Raw genomic sequence first — 21,226 nt, forward strand, 5'->3', positions numbered from 1 at the left:
GAATGACTATCAGGTGCAAAAAGAGGACAAGAGAGCAATACTGGGCCACAGTTATGTGTCAGTGGGCTCACACATCAGTATGTCAAACTCAACAGCGAGCCATGTATTGGGAAAACTTTAACAACTTCTTTTTGGCAAGGGCCATTGGCAGACAGAACATCTCCTTGGCCTCCAGTTACCTTGTCTGCCAGAGGGAAGGTAAATCACAGCCTGAGTTTCCTCACTGCTGCACTAGCTGGAGACCCTCGGATAATAAGGCTAACCCATTAGCAAGTATTTCCTCACTACCGTCTACATTGCAAGCCTTCCTTCCCTTATGCACGGCCAGATTCAGAGCACCACACGTACAGAGCCCTAGCACAGCCATGAATCAAGCCCACAGAGCGTGTCTGCTCTCTACTGGTTGGACATAGAGAGAGACTTATCTGTGTGCCGTAGGCCCTATGCTACTAAAATCTAATGGGGATTTTCTGTCACCTAAAGCAAAAGGGACCAGTGCTTTTGGAGCAGGAAGATTAGGGTCCTATGCCTGCTATTTTCCAAGTCTCCATGTGGCTGTTTTGGGCAGCATAGTGACGATGAAAAACTCTGAGGTAGCCACAAATTTGCTACACTATTTAAAGAACAACAGGCACCTCAAAGTTTAAATCTTCAATCTTTCCTCTTAGACATTTGAATTTTCTCATTCATGTGTTGTTGGTGTCTTGGTTAAGCTGCAACCTCCTTGGAGCACAGAGACATGGGTCAGAATGTAGCCCTCCAGGGGATTCCCCCAGTGCAGGAACTGTATTGGGCCCACAAACACAGTGCTACATTGGCTGTTCTCCTGCCCGGCTGCCAGCAGGGAACATGCTGGGAAATGGGGCTTGAGGGTAGGGGCCTATCATAGGCAGGAGGGGGAATGTCCAGCACACTCAGCACTATAACAATTCTGGGATGCTCATAGAGAGGCGTGTAAGGCTACCATAAGGTAAAGCAGCCCTCTGGGCTACTCTGACTTATGCCCAGGGCCACTATGACTCCTGGAACAGCTCAGAACCTGGAAGCTCAAAGCTGGTATAAAGAGCCTTTACCTTCCTACATAAGAGGTGCAGCCCAGAATCAGACTTTCGTCTTTTGTTGTGTTTGCATAGTGTCGGGTGCACTGTTATTGCACAGAGCGTCAAAGTAACAAATATTGGGGCAATGAAGTTATCTCCACTTCCTCTGACCTCAGAGGGTGGGTGGGTTCAGGTTGAGTTTTCATTCTGGATACTTCCAATACAGTTTGGGGTTCTTTGCGCTATGACAAGGAAGCTTTTCTCTATAGAAGAAGAATTTTATAGGGAGGCTTGCCTAGGAAAGGAGCGTTGGATGGATAGCACTGGAACCAGAAGCCCATTGTTTATGTACAGAACATGGACAGCAGCAACACTGCAACGTTCTTCATGACAACTGTTCCCCAACACACATTACAGGACTTCATGGAACTGAAATGAATGCATTTGGATATGGTACCTCTCACTCGTGACTCCAATCAAAGAATCTCCATTGACCTCCAAGATCTGGTCTCCTGGCTGCAGGCGTCCTAAACAAAGAAACCGGGAGACATTGAATGGATGGTTAATCCATCCTGTACTATGCTTTAATTCCCTGGAAGGCATAAAGGCAAATCACAAAATGCAGAAGGTTTTGGGGGGTGTCTAGAATTGTTCCTGTATCTGGAGATGCTAATGATTATATGTCTTAGATTAGTTTGGATTGTTAGACCATTAGTTAACTGATCAAGAGACACAATTCTGTTTGGAAAAAACAATGATGGTTTGGGTTCAAAGGGACCAAATCTTGAGAATTCTGTCCAGTTCCCACTACCTCCTTACTCAGGAGAAACTCACTGGAGGTTTGCCTGAGCGAAGAGTGAGCAAAATCGAGCAAGTGTCTCAGGAGGTCTTTGTGGACTGGAGGCAACACACAACTAATGAGATCTGATTTTAAAAGCAGAATCCTAAAATGGAGAGAATCTGCTGTGTAGCATGGATATGTTTCCGTGCAGGGGGTGGAGCGATCACCTAAACACCTTAGAAACAAGAGAGCAGGTTTGACCTTAGACATGAAAATAGTTTGCCAGAAGATCTAGAAGCAGGATTAGGAAGAAGCATCAGAAACAGGATCAGTATAAGTACTTGATGTGAGCCAATATAATATCACTACTCAATTTCCCATGGCTTCTAACTCACCATCAGCATAAGCAACACCCCCTGGTAGGATCCTCTTTACATAAACTCCATATTCTTCTCTTGTCAACTCTTTGATGCCACCGATTACCTTAATTCCTAGGAAGAAAAGTCACTCAATTACACAGCAGCTAGCACCAGGCATAACTTCCACAGGAGAGCACTACCGTGGGGGTCATGGCGAGTGACAGCTTCAAACACAGCCAACCAACATCACCCCATGTCATGAATACAATCTCCCCTTCACCCCCAGCTTGATTCCACAGATTTCACCAGGGGGATGAAGACTGATTTATACACAAGGCAAATCCAACACAAACCCACATAAGAGGAACTAATACTTGGGATGATGTTACTTCCCCAAGGTTTGAATAACACCAGTCAATGTAGGGACCAATACAAATACAGCAAACATTCACTGAAGTATAAACAGCAAATTCACTTAGATGGCTTCATCAACAGGATGCATGTGGAAATATCTGGGGTGGAGGATTCAAGCCAACTAAAGATTACTGTGGCAACACCAGAGGAGGAGGAGGAACTGGCTGCTCTGCAGGGAGGAGAGTGGCTGCTGGCCACCTTGGGCAGCAGACAGTGCTCCCCCCCGCAGGTCCCCTGTCCAAGGTGGTCAAGAACCAGTGTGCTGAACTGGCAACAGAAGGTGAGGAGCGGACCTCAGTGGCTGAGGAGGAGGAGATACTTGTTCCCAAGGCTGGGAAGCTCAAGGCCACTAAGAGGGGGGAAGAGACAGGGTCCACCTGACCAACAAGGGGAAGAGCTACCCACATGTAAGCATAAAAAATGGCAACTTTAACAGAGGGCTAAATGTTGGGAAGGATGGTGGGGGGAAGAAATGGAAAATTATAATAAGGTCATAGGAGCAACAAGAGGGGAAATCAATTGAGGAATCTGCTTAGATGTCTATACACAAATTCAAAGAGTACACCGAACGAACAGGAAGAACTAGAAGTATTAGTATATAAACTAAATTATTACTTAATTGGTATCACAGAGACTTGGCAGGATAAATTTCATAACTGAAATAATATTGGAATAGAGGTGTATAGCTTGTTCAGGAAGGACAGGTGGGGGGAAAAGGACGGAAATGTTGCATTGGAATAAGTATATATATGTACACACACTTGTTCTGAGGACCAGAAGAAGGTGAGAGGCAGACCAGTTAAAAGTCTTTGGGTAAAGATAAAAGGGACAAAAATAGAGGTAGACCACTTCATGGTAGTCGTCTACTATAGATCACCAAATCAGAAAGATGGATGAAGGACTTCTAGAACAAACACAGAAATATCCAAAACAAGATCTGGTAATAATGAGGGACTTTAGCTACCCCGACATCTGTTGGAGAAGTAATATGGCAAAACACAAAATTCCAGTAAGTTCTTATTGGGAATAACTTCTTGTTTCACAAAGTGGAGGAAGTAACTAGGGGGACAGCCATTTTAGACTTGATTCTGGCCAACAGTTAGGAATTGGTTGCAAATCTGACGCTGGGATGCAATTTGGGTGAAAGTGACCATGAAATGACAAATGTCATGATTTTTAGGATGGGAAGACACCAGAGTAGCAGAATAAGGAAAACGGACTTCAAAAAAGCAGACTTTAACAGACTCAGAGAACTGGTAGGTAAGGTCCCATGGGAAGAAATTCTATGGGACAAAGGAGTTCAGGAGAGCTGGCAGTTTCTCAATAAGGCATTGTTAAAGACAAAGCTACAAACTATCCAGATGTGAAGGAAAGTTAAGAAGAACAGTAATAGGCCAATATGGCTGTCACTTGAAAATCAAAAAGGAATCCTACAAAAAGTGGAAACGTAGACAAATTGCTAAGGAAGAGTACAAAAGAATAGCGCAAGCATATAGGGACAAAACCAGAAAGGCCAAGGCACAAAATGACTTACACCTAGCAAGGAACATAAAAGGCAATAAGAAGAGGTTCTTTAAATTCATTAGGAGCAAGAGAAAGACAAAGGGAAGCATAGGTCCTCTTCTTACTGGGGAAAGAGAGCTAATAACTGATGGTGTCAAAGAGGCTGAGAGTTTAATGCCTATTTTAATGGTGACCAGATACTCAACAGAATGAATATTAACACGGGAAAAGGAATGCAAGCCAAACTAGGGAAAGAACAGGTTAAAGAATATGAGATAAGTTAAATGTATTCAAGACAGCAGAGCCTGATGAACTAGCAATTATCCTCTAGAACTCAGAGAATGGATGAGGTCCCAGAGAACTGGGGAAGGGCAAACATAACACCTATCTCTAAAAGGGGAAACAAAGAGGCCTGCGGAATTATAGACCAGTCAGCCTAGCCTTGACACCTGGAAAGATTCTGTAACAGATTATTAAACAATCAGTTTGTAAGCACCTAGAGGATAATAGAGGTATAAGGAATAGCCAGCACAGATTTATCAAGAACAAATCATGCCAAACCAACTTAATTTCCTTCTTTAACCGGGTAATCGGCCTAGTGGATGGGGGGTTGCAGTAGATGCGATATATGTTGATGTAAGTAAGGCTTTTGACACAGTCCCACATGACATTCTCATAAGCAAACGAGGGAAATGTGGTCTAGCTGAAGTTACTATAAGGTGGGTGCACAACTGGTTGAAAGACCATACTCAAAAAGTAAAAAGAAAAAGGAGTACTTGTGGCACCTTAGAGACTAACAAATTTATTTGAGCATAAGCTTTCGTGAGCTACAGCTCACTTCGTCAGATGCATTCAGCTGTAACGCACGAAAGCTTATGCTCAAATAAATTTGTTAGTCTCTAAGGTGCCACAAGTACTCCTTTTCTTTTTGCGAATACAGACTAACACAGCTGTTACTCTGAAACTCAAGTAGTAGTTATCCATGCTTTGCTGTCAAACTGAGAGGGTGTATCGAATGGGTCCCCCAGGGATCTGTCCTGGGTCTGCTACTCTTCAAAATTTTCATTGATGACTTGGATAATGGAGTGGAGAGTAATGACATCAAGCTGGAAGGGGTTGCAAGCATTTTGGAGGGCAGAATTAACATTCAAAGCAACCCTGACACATTAAAGAATTGGTCTGAAATCAACAAGATGAAATTCAATAAGGAAACACACAACTACAACATGGGGAAGAACTGCTTAGGTGGTAGTACTGCTGAAGAGGATCTGGGGGTTACAAAGGATCACAAATTGAATATGAGTTGACAATGTAGTGCCGTTGCAAAAAGAAGCTGAAATCATTCTGAGTTGTATTAACAGGAGTGTCGAATGCAAGATAGAAGAGGTAGCTGTCCCACTCCAATTAGGCACTGATGAGGCCTCAGCTGCAGTACTGTGTCCAATTCTGGGTGCTAGACATTAGGAAAGATGTGGATAAATTGGAGAGAGTCCAGAGGAGAGCAAAAAATAATGATAACAGGTTTAGAAAACCTGCCCTCAGAGGAAAGGTTAAAAAAACTGGGCATGTTTAGTCTTGAGAAAGGACGGGCTGAGCGGGGACCTGATAACAGTCTTCAAATACATTAAGGGATGTTACAAAGAGAACTGTGATCAATGGTTCTCCATGTCCACTGAAGGTAGGACAAGAAGTAATGGGCTTAATCTGCAACAAGGGAGATTTTGGTTAGATATTAGGAAAAACTTTAAGGCTAATTAAGCAGCGGAACAGGCTTCCAACTAAGGGCAGTTGTGGAATCCCAGTCACTGGAGGTTTCAAGAACAGGCTGGACAAACACCTCTCAGGGAGGATCTAGGTTTACCTAGTCCTGCCTCAGCACATGGGGGCTGAACTTCACCTCTCGAGTTCCTTTCAGCCCTGCTTTTCTATGATTCTATGACATTCACCATTCCTTTCATTCGCTTCCCTCAGCCAAAACAGCACGAGAGCAATGTCCGGTTTGTAGACATGCTTGGGGAAAGGGAATGCCTTGCAGCCATGTCGTCTGCACAGCTGAAAGGTTGGTGGGCCCATCTTGTAAAGTGACTGGGTTTGGGAGTCATGCAGTGGGGAGCAGAAACAATAGTATGTGACCTGGGTGCCCAATGGCACAGCATGAACCACAACCAATAAATAGTGCACACGCAAATCAGTCGCCACGGAGTAGAGTATCCAAGGGACCTGTCGCTCAGGAATGACTCCAGAGACCTCCCCATCAAATCATTTCAACTAGACAAATTCAGCCAAATCAAATTCTGCTGATGGATAAATCCCTAACACCCAGCTCCAATGTCTGACCAGACTATGAGGGCTGCATCATGGGACCATTATTGTGGACAGCCGCATCTCCAGCCCCTGAGAGAGAGAGAGATCTTCAGCTCTTCCCACAAGTAAAGTGTCCAATCAAGCACTAGACTTAACACAGGGAACAGAAATGTCACCGCTAATATACGCTGTTCGGCACATGTTGCATGGTACCCTCTAGTGGCTAAGTCACAGAGGGTTAGGAAGCTACCACTGCCTCCAGAGATAAAACCTTTTGGCAGAAGCAGTAGAGGCTCCAGCTTTTAGAGGAAGCCTTTGTGACTTGGGCAGAGCAGATCAGAGATAGGAGCCACAATGCTTAGCCCATGAGCATTTCACAACCCTGAACAACAGTGCCACAGAAGAATCCTAGATTTTCATTTTGAAAAGATGGGCACCTCGCATTTAGGACTCTAGCAATATTAACTGATTAAAGCTGGTGTCCTGGCAGTGCCATGGAGAACTCCAAGGCAGGGGGGTTCCATACAGCAGCACCCTAATAATTCCATCCAGCACGTCTCTTTCCTCATTGCACCAACCTGTGTATGCCAGCTAAGATCACATGACCGAAAGCAAGTCATGCCCTCTTGGTGCCAGCTGAGCTTTCAGTGGCATGAACTTCCTCAGCAAGTTCCTCCAGACCACTATGGGAATTTCTTGGTGGGGAAGGGATCCACTTGGCTTCCAGTCCCTTTATTCCACTGGAGTCGTACACAGGAGCAAGACCATAGCCCAGAATCGGGACCAAATATTCCTACGTAGCATTCAAGAGATTTCTGTGTATGAAGAGCAGAATAAGAGCATCCCCTGCTTTGAGGCTTCTTTGCTAAGGGAGTACCACAACACATTTCTGCCTCTGAATGTGGCATAGCTGATGTTATTTTAATGCAGGGGTTTTTATGGTGCTTACACATGGCAATGCCGAACTACATAAGCTGCTTGGCAGGAAAAGGCAGAAGAGACTGATTTGTCGTGGGCTCATTAAATCCTGATTCTAGGGCTCTGGACTGTGGACAGTGGGATTAAGAATGCTGGCTTTAATTAACAAATCTTCCCAGAGATCCACCGCTGATCAGACATTTGACTGCGCTGAAACCAAGGCAGGAATGGGGCTATTCAGAAGGCAGAATACACGCCAAAGAATGCTCAGTCCCACACCCCCAACATGGGACGCTGTAGCGCCACTGGAAAAGCAACCTCCCAGGTCCTTTATGCCCAGTGGCTTCCTCCTCGAACAGCTCTGAAAAATCCTAATCAACAGGACAGCTTTTAGAAATCAATAGCTATTTTTACTGAGCAGCCTCTGGGGGAGATCTGTGACCTTAATGCCATGCTAAGGGATCTAGATGGAGGTCTGCAAAGCCAACTAAGGGATTTAGCAACACGACTTCCTTTCATTACAATTAATGGGAGTCGTGCAGCTGAATTCCCTGGTCAGCAATGAACATCTCAACATACCGTGGCCTTGTTTAGATTTCTGAGCACACCTGCCCATTCATTCCGGATGCCCTTGACATCAAATTCCCCTCACTAGAGCTAAACTGCAGCCATTCCACCCATCCCAGGAGACCTGCAGCCAGCAAGCCAAGCACACTAAATGTAGAAACAATTCTCCTCCTCCATCCATTAATCACCCTTAGGATTCTCATCCTTTTCCAGATGATCACGTGACGAGATGAACTGATGGCCATTGGATGGGGGCCATTCTGGACCCAGGGCAGAGGGAGTTCCAAAGTCAAGGGGTTCTCACAGAGAAGGCCCTGCTAATAGTTTCTTCTTGTTTACAGTCTGAGCTCCTCCGCTGGTCTTGGCTGTGGCTTCCGAAGCAGGCAGGTGATCACAGTTTAAAACTCTGGCTTCATAGTTTAGAACTAGAGTCAGTGAGAATTTTTTCCATATTGCTATATTTGTTTCACCAGAACAAAAATCTTTGCAAAAATGTCCATTTTGGTTGAAGTTTTCCTCAAAAAACCAGAAACCTTTTAGGAACATATTTAAGTTCTCAAAAATCAACATTTTTTTTTAACTGGAAAATTTTTGGAAACCAACCCTTTTCCCTGCGGTCAATTCTTCCCATTCACCGGCATTTCTTTTGAAATGTTTTTTTTCTAAAAGTCTCCCATGGAAAATAACTTGCATTTTCCAACCAGCGCCTTACACTTCATCCAGAAACCCACTGGCAGGCAGCAGGACTCCTGGGACGCCAGGTGACGTGCCCATAGTGAGATACCTGGTCAACAAGCAGGCTGCCTTTTCCGGTTCTGAATGTCTTTCAAGGTGCAACTCCTCACAGAGCGCATTGCAGTCTTGAGACAACAAAGGCATGGATGTGTCACAAGATCCTTATGCACAGAAAATGGTCACAGCCCTCTGGCCATATGTAAAACTTAGGCAGCTGACCTCTCCCTGATCTTCTAGGCAGTCCAACCAGCCCCCTGCACTGGGAACCTGAGCAAACCCCGCCTCCATTGGTGGGTCTAGTTTCAATTGAACTTGTGATGCTTTCTCGGGTTACCCAGGACTGAGAGTCACCTGGCTGCCCCCCTACCTCCAGCAAGACAGACCTTGCTGGTGCTTACCTGGGTGCCAGCTCCCTGACAACAGCAGCCTGTTACCCACCCAAACAATCTCCTCAGCCCTCACTTGACTCTGTAGTTTATCAATAAGTGCACCCCAGTCCCAGCGCCCCTTTGAAGCGTTCCCCTGTGATATCCACCTCCTGGCACAAAACAAAATCCATACATGGTTTCTAGAGACAAACAACTTCAACATGCTAACTGTGACACTGCACCCCATATTCTTCATAGTGATATTATTATGATATGGTTATAGCATAAGTATGATGCATTTTATGCAAGATAAGTCATGTGAAGTGTCATTGGAAAAGTTATGATTTGCTGAATATGATTATCCTATTTGTATGCATGTATCATTTTTGTATCTAAAGTTATGAATATTGACTATGTATCTGTATTTCAATTGTAGTTACACCTGGGTAATGCCCACTAGACACAATGCTTTCAGTCTAGACAGCTGGTTGTGAAGGGCCTATTCAGGTCAATGAGCCATTAGGGAGAACAATAGGAGAAGCTTATCTCCCACCTGGTGAGCCTTCCTGAGAACACTACACAGCCTGTGAGTGATGGCTGCTATGACTCTATAAGGACATGTGACAAGGCCACATGATGCTGGACTCCATCTTGGGCTGTCAGTATTTTTCCACAGACTGGTCTGGGAATCAAGCTTTGGAACAAAGGGTTCCCACCCCATGCAAAAGCTATATAAGGTGGGGAGTGACATCATCTGTGGTTCTTCACTCCCCACACAAGAAGACCTGAGGAACAAAGACTGAACTGGGGGAAGTGCTGGACCCAGGCTAAAGGGATTTCTAGTCTGTGTATGAAACACCTGGAAAGTCCAAGCTGTAAAGCAAGTGCAGCTTGTCCCTTAAGAATCAGCAACCTGCTTGTATCATTTCTCAGGGTGAGACTCTCCTAATTCTATCCTAACTATCTATCTAGTATATTAAGCTTAGTTTGTGTTTTTTGTTTATTTGCTAGGTAATCTGCTTTGATCTGTTTACTGGCCCTTATAATCACTTAAATTTATTAACTACAAAAGACAGATTTTGTTTTTGTTTTAGTCAAAATCAGTGAGTTTTGACTGGAGTGCCTGGGGAAAATCTCTGCTTGGTTACCACAAGTGTGCATTGTTCTCCCCACATTGAGGGAGAGGCAGACTGGGTATTAAACCCATACACAGGGAAGGACAGTACTGCTCTGGGGTCCCAGGCTGGGAAGCTGGTAGTTAGAGAGCCTGTGTGTAACTGCAGCTGGGTGTGTCCCTACCTGTGTGAATGCTGGTGAAAGTGCCGGCTGGGGGGCTTTGCAGCTTGTCACAGCAGTACAGTGTGAGAGGGAGCCTAGGCTGGTGTGTCAGGGGGCTCAGTAGTACCCCAGTTCCGGGTGGCACCCATCACACTAAACATCAGTCTAAAAGCTATCTTATCTCACCTACATGCCCTTTACAGTACTTCCACCCAGTGCAGCTGGGGATCCCATTTTCACGAATGTAATCTCACTGCCCAATCACTTCCTCAGGTGCAGGATGAAGAGGTGTCCTTTTGCCGTCTCCTTATATCCCCCAAAACTCACAATTGGTCCCCAGCATCAGGATGACCCCTAAAGTTAATTCCCTGGTGGGCTGACTTCACATCCTCATGTTGACTTCGTATGCTAACAGGGCTTCCATTGGGTTGGCTCACAAGGCTTCATGTGAACCGAGGTGGACAAGGGAATACACATCCTTTGTCTGGCCGAAACCGGTTTGCCAAACCTGCCTTGAGCCAGGCTTTAGGAATGTATTTTCACTGTACATATATAACTTTTTACATAGTATCTGACTAGACATAACAATATTAATGATAATATTAATGGGTTTTGTAAAAACTCATCAGTTACGGTTCAATTTTACAAAACCAAACTCAGCAGCAAGGATGGTCCAGATTCAGGTCCCATTTTATCAGCTGTTTGTGCATGGATCGTCCTTCTCTCCAGAGATGCAAGGCAACCACCTTCCTGGACCACCCACTTCCTGCCATGCCAGCTACATGAAGTTAGCCAGCTAAAACATTTCTTTATAGCTAACCAATGAACTCCATGCTTCATCACGTTACCCAGTGGCCCCACTGAGTGACGTTGTCATTCTATTGATGTTACTTAGAGACACCAGAACAAGAGAAAAAACTTTCTTGAAATGCTGTAATTGCCCCCCACTTTTTAAATGTGGAAGTTTAAAATACTGACCAGTTCTCATAAAAACAAGAAAAAAAATGGTGAAAATTTAATTGACAATCTAAAAATTTCAACCCAACTCTACCATTACCCTGTCTTTCCTCCAGTGCGCTCATCCCTAGCATCCTATTACCCTTTGTTCCTTACATCACGTCTGACAGTTTGTAAACTTCCTTAAGGCAGGGATTGCATCTTTGGGTATATCACAAGCCCTAGCACACTAGAGCACCATAAAACAATCTAATCTCAAGTCCAGTGGCAGAGATATCATGTTACATATCTGGCCCATCTGGAAAAGAATCATCATGGTTTTAGACTGGTGATAGCAGAGCTATCTTGAACCATCAGCAAAACAAAAACAGCGTAAATTATGACCTAGCTGCCTTAGCATCTTTCTGAAGTAGGCACTTGTAAATAACACTTCTAATTAATTAATTGGAGATTATCTGCCCTAACCCAGAGATTATTTTAAATCGCTTATCTCCTTTGCTTTGCCTTGTGAGATGGCCAAGACTATTTTCAAAGTTCCAAGAAATCACTAGATTTAGAAAGCTACCATGAAGGATGTGTGTATCAGTCTGAGCCGTATCACTGTGGAGACAGAACCATGGCAGCAAAGTGGGGAGCGCCAGGGCTGGATGAATACCATGGGCTTGACTCCCTGCACTGGCACACTGGGTGCAGTGTGCACACATCCTTGTGCGCAGCTGGGTACAGCTGTACTCCAGGGGAAACATGCCCTGAGGCATAGATGCCGACTTCCCCTCTTTCCCCTGGGTGCTCGACCCCCGCCTCTACCCCCGGCTCCACCCCCACTGCACCCCTTCCATGAGGCCCCACCCCCACCCCGCCTCTTCCCACCCCCATTACAACCCCTTCCCCAAAGTCTCTGCCCCAACTCCACCCCCTCCCTGCCCCTATTCCAACTCCTTCCCCAAATCCCCACCCTGGCCCCACCTCTTCCCCTCCTCCTCCCCTGAGCATGCCAAGTTCCCACTCCTCCCCAACTTCCCGGAGCGTGCTAACGCCACCAAACAGCTGTTTGGCAGCGGCCGGGCAGGAAGTGCTGGGAGGTAGGTGGAGGAGCGGGGATGCGGCGCACACAGAGGAGGGGGAGGGGAGCTCGGCTGCCAGTGGGTGCAGAAACCCACTAATTTTTCCCCATGGGTGCTCCAGCCCTGGAGCACCCATGGAGTCAGCACCTATGTCCTGAGGGATGGCAGGAGGCAACCGGTCCACCATCATCCCCAAGACGCCCAGCCAAGAGAGAGCAGGTGAGGCGCCAGAGGAGTCCTACCATTGGAAGATGCCTAAAAATGTGCTGAGTCTGCACATCTCCTCCTCAGAGGCCACCGCTGCCTACTCTTGGAGAGACAATTGCCAGCTGTGGGCCCCCTGTGATGCGGAGGGTGCCCTACAGTACTGGCTTCACCCAGTGCTTCATTTGTAATGAAAGAGGTGCCGGGGCTCAAGCAATTTTTTTACTTTCATAACTGACGCAGCAAGCCAAGGGTGGCAGGGCTATGAACTGGCAAGCCTAGAGATGCCGGGGCTCAGCCCTGGCACAAATTAAGCACTCGCTCCACCACTTGGTGGACTTTGCACTGCCAGGGGGCCCACAGATTGGGTTGTGCCTGCAGAAACTCACATGGGTCAGGGCTGAAGACAGCCCAAGACTGGATTCAGGGGAAGGAAGCACCTTCAGGGCAGGGACCTCGAGGATGGAGCAACGTTTAGGAAGCTCAGGATTAAATAAATGCAGTGAATTAATTCCTCTCCCACACTAGCAATGGGGATCTAATGGAAGATGAATGGAATGCATGTCTGCACAACACGCACCCTGTAGAAGGGGAGGAGATCAAGAGACCCTTCACTCTGCTGGGTCATTTTGCCCTTAGGTCGACCCGCACCTCACACTGACTTCCACAGGGGCCACAGACATGCATCCCAAGCAGTATTCGGGCCTCTGAGCACTGCCCAGGCATAATGAAGCCACCTGAGGGCAAAAGTACACAGGTGTGTGTGTGTATGTGTGTGCGCGCACGCGCAAAAGTTAGTTCATTTTAGGACCTTGTGCCCCACTTCAATTTCTCATTAAATGTCTATGAAGGATGTGATCCTCTTGTCCTTGCACACAGTTCACACAGTCAGGGGCACTTAGAGAGCATGGTTAGAAATGCTGACAAACCTCTTTGCTGAGGAAAGGGTGTGCTGGTCTCTTTCTGTTTCTAATTAGTAAGAAAACTGGAAGACCTCAGTTTCTTTGATTATTTTTTGTTAAGCATTAACAGCATGTTGAGCACTATGGGAGACACAGCAATGGCAGAGTGCCAGGGACATTTCTTTAATATGTGTTTTTTCCCTCTGGTCTGGGTTGGTATCGGCAGGATTCATAGAAGACATGAGTTTCCAGAAGACATCTGAATTAATAGTGCATTAGCACTGGGATAGGAAGGGCTTTTAGGCATACAGAGTAGCACGGAAGAAGGCACAACAGAGAGAAAAGCTTCAAATTCCTTTTTCTTATTTGCATTTCACAGCCTCCATTAAAGAGCTCAGCCTGCCACCTGTCTTAACCCTAACCACAGTCTGGTCACATATAGTGTACCTGTTTAAAGGGACACTGTCTGGTCATTTGGTCCAAAGGTATGTTTTTTGTAAAGCCTGTTCTTACAAAACCGAAGACCAGTGCAAATATTTCTATGATTTTAAAAATGCCAGTGGATTTTTTTTGTAACCTCAACATTGCAGCATTGCACCTGGACTAATGCAGGGAGCCTGAAAGTGAAATTGACTAGAAACTGAGTGAAATTGACTAGTGTGTTCAAGCTATCCAAAGTGAGCAAAGTGCAAAAACTAAAAACAAGCAGCAAGAAATATGAATTGAATATTGGAAATTCTTTCCATTGTAATAATCTGGGAACATCTGCTCTTTAAAAGTACACCAATTATAACTGTCTACAACAGCAGTATTGTTAACTAGCCGTTGTATTGTGTCCATCTCCATAATAGCAGTTTTTCATAAGAGCCCATCTTCCAGAGTCAAATGATTACCTGAGAACCTCAGCTTTTAAACAAAAGTTTCTAGCCTTCTCAATTTGTGTAGAAAAGCTTAAAAGATGAACCCAAAAGGTTCAAAAACAAAAAAAAAAGTGAATAAAAATTATTTTTGATAATCTCATTATTTTTAAGCCAGTAGCATGATTGTGGGCATGGCTCGGGATTGTTCAACACTTGGGGTTGGCAATACAACACACAGAACACCAGATAAACCTCAGCCTGAAATTCACTTCCTCCCCACACTGCACAAAGCCTGAGTGAGTGGGCTTACTGCAGCAAACTCTGTGGTAGATGGGATACAGTTCCAGAGTCCCTCTCTGGCTGTCGGAATAGCCAGGTGGCTAGAATAGTGCCCCTACCCGTTATAGACCTTCTACAAGGCACTTGGTCACCACTTGATGCTACATGCCATCGCTCTGTCCCAAAACCCTCTTCTATGCTGGTATATGTGCACAGCCCACCTCTTCTGTGTATAGGGGCTGCAAACTGCCAAGTCCCCCCATACATACACCTGTGTTCTGCTGTTGCATTCCCCCTCCTGCCTAGCAGAAAAATGGTTATATTATGTTGAAAGCCTCAGGTAGCCTTCTCTAGGACTTGCCGACATTTCTCCTGAACATCTAAGGGGACACAATTTATTTTCTACCAAGACCAAGTGCTGTGATTAATAGGCTCTGACAGGACCATTCTGTCTCCTCTGAGTATCTAGAGCTTTAAGGTCTCATTGTGTGCACTTAGACTTTTACTGATGATGACTCCAACAATCACCCATGCATCTTTCTACACTGTATCAGCTAGAAAAACAACAGGGAGAAATTATACAAAATAGGGGACAGAAATAATGTAAAATTATATATTTGCTGAGAATTACAACTCTAGTGTAACACACACAGGTGTATTTTGAAGACTGCAGAGTCTAGCTGTTCCTCTGTTTAGGTACTGAAAGAAAAAACCTGTAATCACTCATTTCTCCTTAGTGTCCATGAATCAATTGTAATAATGGTTTAATATACCCAGAGTATCTACAAATCCTCCTTTATCCCCAAAAATGTCATCAGAAAATCCGATCTAGTTATTAAAGTCAGTGATTACTCACAGTATTAGTCTCAGACACATTCAAACTTTGATAGGGGAAAACACTGACTTTAACTCCAATATTGGCAAACAAAACAGCCTCCTCCCCTGACTTCCCCCAAAGCCACCCACTCCCACATGCGTTTCCCCCTCCACACACATACACTTAAGAATCAGAACCAAAGCAGTGCAAAGGGCCGTGTCTGTTTCTCACACTTGAAAGATCTAGTCCCTGCACGCTGCCCCTAATTTGGGTACTAAGAGACTTCAGATTTTTCCACAGCGATATGCAGCTACTTCTAATACAGCAGAAATTGCATCAGCTGCAGACTCAGAACACCCCTGGGGAAGAGTCTCCTGTTACATACAGAAACCAACCTAAAGGGCTAAATTGTGACACAGCTCAAGCCCTATTTCTATTCTTGGATAAGTATTTTACAACCATAGGATCCTTTTGCATTGGTGTGGCTTAATACTCAGGCTATTCAACTGCTCTTCTGCACTAGTGCCCTATTTGTGGGGGCAGGTGCAAAGGATGTGGCACGCATAATGGAATGGAAATCACAGGGCTGAATGTGGCCAAGGACAAAACAGGCAGGTGGGAAACCTGACACCAAAGATGGACAAGCAAGAAACCATCCGAGCTGCTGAGGATAGTAAGACGTAGTATGGAGGAGCTTCTGGAGAAGGGGGAGATATCTTGGGTGATTGGCTGAGCTGGATAGTTATATATGCAGCAAGGGGAAGATAGCCACAAAGATGAAGGACTGTGGTCCTGAACTTGCCCCACTGAAATCACTGGCAAAACTCCTATTTATTATTATTATTGCAATGGCAAAGACGGGTGCAAAGGGCTATGTCACAGAAATCAGCTGAGGAACAGCGAGAATGCCACTGATTTCAGAGGGAGCAGGCCCCAACGACCAGAAATGGGAGCAGGACATAACCCAGATAGACATGAGGAGGGGACAAGGCCAGGCTACAGAGAAGTGGGTGGGGAGGAGACTGCACATTACCCTGAACCCTAAGGAGGGAGTACTCACCCCAAGGGCTCTAAACAGAGATGGAGACTAAGTCCCTTCTCATTTCTCCTCTGTCCCACCCCAGCTCCCAAGACTTCCTCTCTGCTGAACAAGGGGCCGTCCACTAGCTTAAGCCCTTGTCTGACCTGCTTGCTCAGCACTGATGAGGGCTGCTCACTCGTCACTACCACACAAGTAGCCTTAGGCTGCCAGCCCACCACCACTCACCCCCAGTGCAGAGCTTATCTGGGGTCCATGCCAGCCTCTCCCCACCTATTTCACGGGCAGGTCCATGTGCAGGAATAACATTTTGATGGCTTTTGGAGGGGCATGTTCTGTGCCCTGCCGCAGCGCCAGGGCCAGAGGAGCTCATCTCCCCGCTGCAGCGCTGGGGTTGGAGGAGTTCTGTGCCCCACCGATTACTGGGGGGCAAGCCCCTGCTTGACCCCCCTTGTGCAAGCCCCTGACCACGGGTGTCTGCAGTTGCCACCAGCCCCCTATTGCTTTCCAGCAGGTGGAAAGGCACAGGTGTCTGTGGCAAGGAGGATGGAGTGTAGCAAGAGAGAGCCAGCGAGAAGGTGGTACACAGCACAGGAGGCAGATCCAGGACTCACTCCAAACCTAGGTCTCTCTGTCAGAATTGCATCTCCTCCTTGCCACAGTGCCCTCTAGAGGCTCCTCAATGGCTGGCCATGAAGATGGACCACCCTTTAGGGTTACATCATGTTAGACGCGATGGAAGGGTTGAACAGGGAATACACCTCATTGACTAGAAGTTGAATTTTACATTGTAAGCTCTTTAGGGCAGGGACCATCTTTTTGTTCTATGTTTGTACAGCCCCTAGCACAACAGAGTCCTGGCCTGGCTACTAAGCTCTACTGCAATACAAATAAATAGTAATAATAAGGGTGGGTTATTTAGGTTTCTTCTCTGAATTTTCCCCATCAGATCAGAATATCTTCCTCAAAGTCATTCCAATCCAGCAACTCAATGAGCATCAGCACTTTAAATACAGTTCCTTGCCCAACAGGACAGCAAGGAGGTGAACATGTGCATATGCATTATGAAGACTTGCATTATCCAGTCACTCACGTCTCACTCCAAGCATCTATTAATCATGTTTATCAATACAATAGCGACTAGGAAGCAACCAAGATTGGGGACTCGTTGTGTGAACCTATCTATGGGGCCAATATGGTGGTAAAAATCAGTATGCAAGTTCTTTGGAAGTGAGTCAGCGTGTTACCGCAATATTGACGGCTCATAGTTTAATGTCTCAGCTATTTCAAATAGAGGGAAAAAACACCCCCCTGAGCGCAGCAAGTTTCAGTGCTGTAAAGCGCCAATGTAGACAGTGCGTTCCCAGCACTGGTAGCTACGCCCCTTGTGGAGGTGGGTTTTTTAGAGCATGGGGAGAGCTCTCTCCCAGCGCTCTGCCATGACTACACAAGCCACATTAAAGCGCTGCCGGGGCAGCGCTTTAGCATTGCCAGTGTAGACTAGCCCTAAGAAAGCCACTACCACAGGGGTCTCCAAACTTTATGAGACGAGGGCCATATTAAGTTTTTGAAGGGGCTTCACGGGCCGAAGCGATTGTGAAAGAAATTAAATATATGCAAAATATATGCAAAAACGTTAAAGAAACAAACCTACTCTACTGTGTCAGTGTTGCATTAAATTCTAAATCAGGTATAAAAGTTAATCGATGCAGGTACTGTGAAATCACACAAAATATTTGTCAGTATATTAAAAATCATTTTTATTTTATTTCTAAAAACTCACACATTTGTATCATACAGATACACTGGCTCCCAAAGGCACTCACCCCTCTGCACAGCTCAGCTGTGCTGCCGCCCCGCATGAGCTGCTGCTGGCGGCCCCTCCCCCTGCCTACTCAGCTCTTCGCTTCTCCCCTGTTGGTTGGAGGGCCAGACAAATGGAAGCCCCGGGCCGGATCTGGCCCACGGGCTGTAGTTTCAAGACCCCTGCACTACCACAATGCCAATCAGGAGTAAGCCATTCATAGAGGGCCACTTGCTCCAGGTTCTCTTCCAAGCAGAAGACACTCAGGTTCTACGCATGCGCCAGGCTGAGCCGGGGGAGTATCCACAACCACCACACACTATTTTGGCCAGCTAAGAGCAGGAAAATGCCAACTGAAGCTTTTTACATGATGGGTTAAAAGGAGAGAGAGAGAGAGAGAGAGAGACAACCACCACAATGGCACCCAAACTGAGAACTCGCTCTCCAGAGCGAGGAGAATTTTGTTAGCTAGTGATGTGTAAAGATTTGCTCACTTGACCTCAAGGCACTGCGCCAACTCTGGTGATTTTATCACCAATCTCATGATATTTGGTGATTTTCTTAATGCCCCAACTCCTGGATTCAAGTGACTGCAAAAAAATCTCAGTTTTCCTTTAAAACAACAGTAAATATCTTGTCCTCATGATTGCAGAGGGAATCTTGAGAATGTGAAGCAACTGAACCCTATTGTTCCGAAACCAGGAGATAAACCTACCCTGATGTTTACTATGATTTAAATCATGCTTTTAGGCCAATCTCCTGATTTGGGGGGGCTTGACTCATGATTTTTGAATGCCTGTGGTTGGCAATAGTGACAATATAACCATTCGTGTGCATAAAGTTATGCTCGTAAATCTTTGCAAGATCAGGGCTTAAGTTATACGCTTATGCAAACAGGTGTTTATAAGGAACTGATGTTAAAACCTTAAACGGATACAGTCAATTTAAAAATCATAAATTGTGAACAAATGTTTCTTTGACCTAGAGCGTGTTACTAATAACAGCTTCTAGAAGGAAAAGAATTTTTAAATTCTGGTTTACACATCACTGTATATGGGCTTAGTCAATTTTGCATTTCCTTGGATTGAACAAAGATAGTCAACAACAATCATTTCCCTTTTATTTACTATCCATTTCACTTTCAGGTTCTTAATGCAGGAATGTTTGGGTATTAAATGCTAAATTAAAAGCCAATTGTGTAGATGAGAGGGCATTTTTTGTAATTCGTGGAAACATTTTTATTATCCTTTAAGGTTTTAGAAAGAAAGACTTATTTTAACCCAACTCATATTTGGGACCAAAATTAAACTGACAGTGCCCCTTTAATTGTGATGGCTTCAGTGTCCCAGAATAATGCTTATTAAGTCATACTTAGGACCTGATAATCTAGCCTATTTTGGATCTCTTTAATCTTTCTTTTCTGGCAAAGGTCCTGGACTTGGTACGCGTATCATCAATGGTTTCTCTTTCACAGAGTAAAGGTTTATGGCGGAAATTCCAGGTCAGGGTAGAGCTTAGAATGACCCAGACAGCGTTTGTGTGAGGTTCTTTAGGGTATATTTCAAAATTCAGACCCTGGAGTTGCTCTTTTGCACCAAACCCTGTTCCCTCCTGTGCCATTTGAAAAATCCTCAGGCCTATAATCTCATAGTGCCCCTGGATCTCCATCTCCACTATGGGTCAAGGGGTCCCTGGATAAGCTGTTTGTTTAGTCTAGCGGTCATGATCCCCGGTGGCTTTCAGTGACGCTCACAACTAGGTGCCAAATAGACACTCAGATCTATTGGATCAGGCACCAAACAAACAAGAGACTTGCTTTCAAGCCCCTGCCTTGCCACATTTGCTATGTGACCTTGGGCAAAGTCAGTCATTGTGCTCCAGTTCCCCAGTTTGTAAAACAGAGGTGGTCATGGGTACCCAGCTTTGTAGATGAACTGTGCTATGTAAGGGCTAACTATTATTGTTGCCCAGGTTGTGATCTGCTGCTCAAAGTTGAGTGCTTTCCACCTGTTCATGCATTCCTCGGTCTTCCATCCCAGGTACCAAACCTCAGGATTTGTGACCTTTATCCCTGTTCTTAGACACTGTGGAGCAGAGTCCTGTTCCACGCCTAAGCTGACAATGTTCAGTTATGTTTCTCTTACTCCCTCTGTTACACTTGCAGTTTCTGGCTTCTTTTCAGTCTGGGGTCAGGGACAGGTGGCAGGTGAACCACACTCAGCTCAGTTCTAAGATGATGAGGTGAGGATGATTGGACCTCAGCTTTTCTGAGAAATGCTGCTCGTCCCACAATAGAACAGGAAGAAAAGCTGAAGGACTGCACTGGAAACTGAATCACCAGACTTCAGTACCACCAGCTGCATCATATTGCAACACTTTACAAAGGCCTCTCGCCCCTTCTTGGGTAGAGTCTGGTGGAGAGATACAGTTTTAGAACATGATATAGCAACATATGGATGGAGTATATCATTTAAGGACATGTGAAAGGCTAATGCATGCTAGACAATCTCCTGAGCTTCTAGACACTGACCTAGCTAGTGCATTCCCAGAGCTGCAATCCCAGCAACTGAACCAAGTTTGTTCATCTATGGAGCTGAAATTTCTGAGCCACTGGATAATGGAAACGCTTTGAGCTCCCAGTCATTGCACAGGTTAGCCCATCTACAGCGTGGAAGCTCCATAGAAGCAGAGCTATTCCTTCAGTGGAGATGACATCACAACTGTCAACCAACTCATTCAGACGGCTGAAAATAGACAGCTACCAAACAGCCGTGCACTAGTTTCTCAGGAAAGCTGAAATTCCACTTACTAGTTCATCTGCTGAGCTGAAATTCTTAGCACCTCTTTCTCTTTGGCTATGATTGTTGAAGAGTCTCACTGATTACTCCCCATCATGAATTCAGATGGATTTGTCATTTCATCTTTTTTTTTTTTTTTAAAGTATGCACTCTACAGAACATAATGTGTTACTCTGGCTCTCACCCTCCATGATAAGGATTTGCAGCTGCTCTGGGCTGTAAAGTAGTTCTACTT

At 45.4% G+C, this 21,226-nt stretch overlaps 1 protein-coding gene across 4 annotated transcripts in view; it reads right to left on the reverse strand.

Moving 5' to 3' along the window:
- Nucleotides 1–21,226, reverse strand: part of LOC141994951 (syntaxin-binding protein 4-like) — a 121,410-nt gene that overhangs the window by 57,602 nt on the left and 42,582 nt on the right. For all 4 annotated transcript variants that reach the window (XM_074965546.1, XM_074965547.1, XM_074965543.1 and 1 more), the window contains exons 3-4: nucleotides 2,217–2,312; nucleotides 1,498–1,567 (exon numbers count right to left, since the gene is read on the reverse strand). In XM_074965546.1, coding sequence (XP_074821647.1) covers nucleotides 1,498–1,567; nucleotides 2,217–2,312 — 166 coding nt within the window. The remainder of the gene's footprint in view (nucleotides 1–1,497; nucleotides 1,568–2,216; nucleotides 2,313–21,226) is intronic.

Source organism: Natator depressus, chromosome 10, assembly GCF_965152275.1.
Source record: "Natator depressus isolate rNatDep1 chromosome 10, rNatDep2.hap1, whole genome shotgun sequence".
In the NCBI taxonomy this organism is placed as follows: Eukaryota; Metazoa; Chordata; order Testudines; family Cheloniidae; genus Natator; species Natator depressus.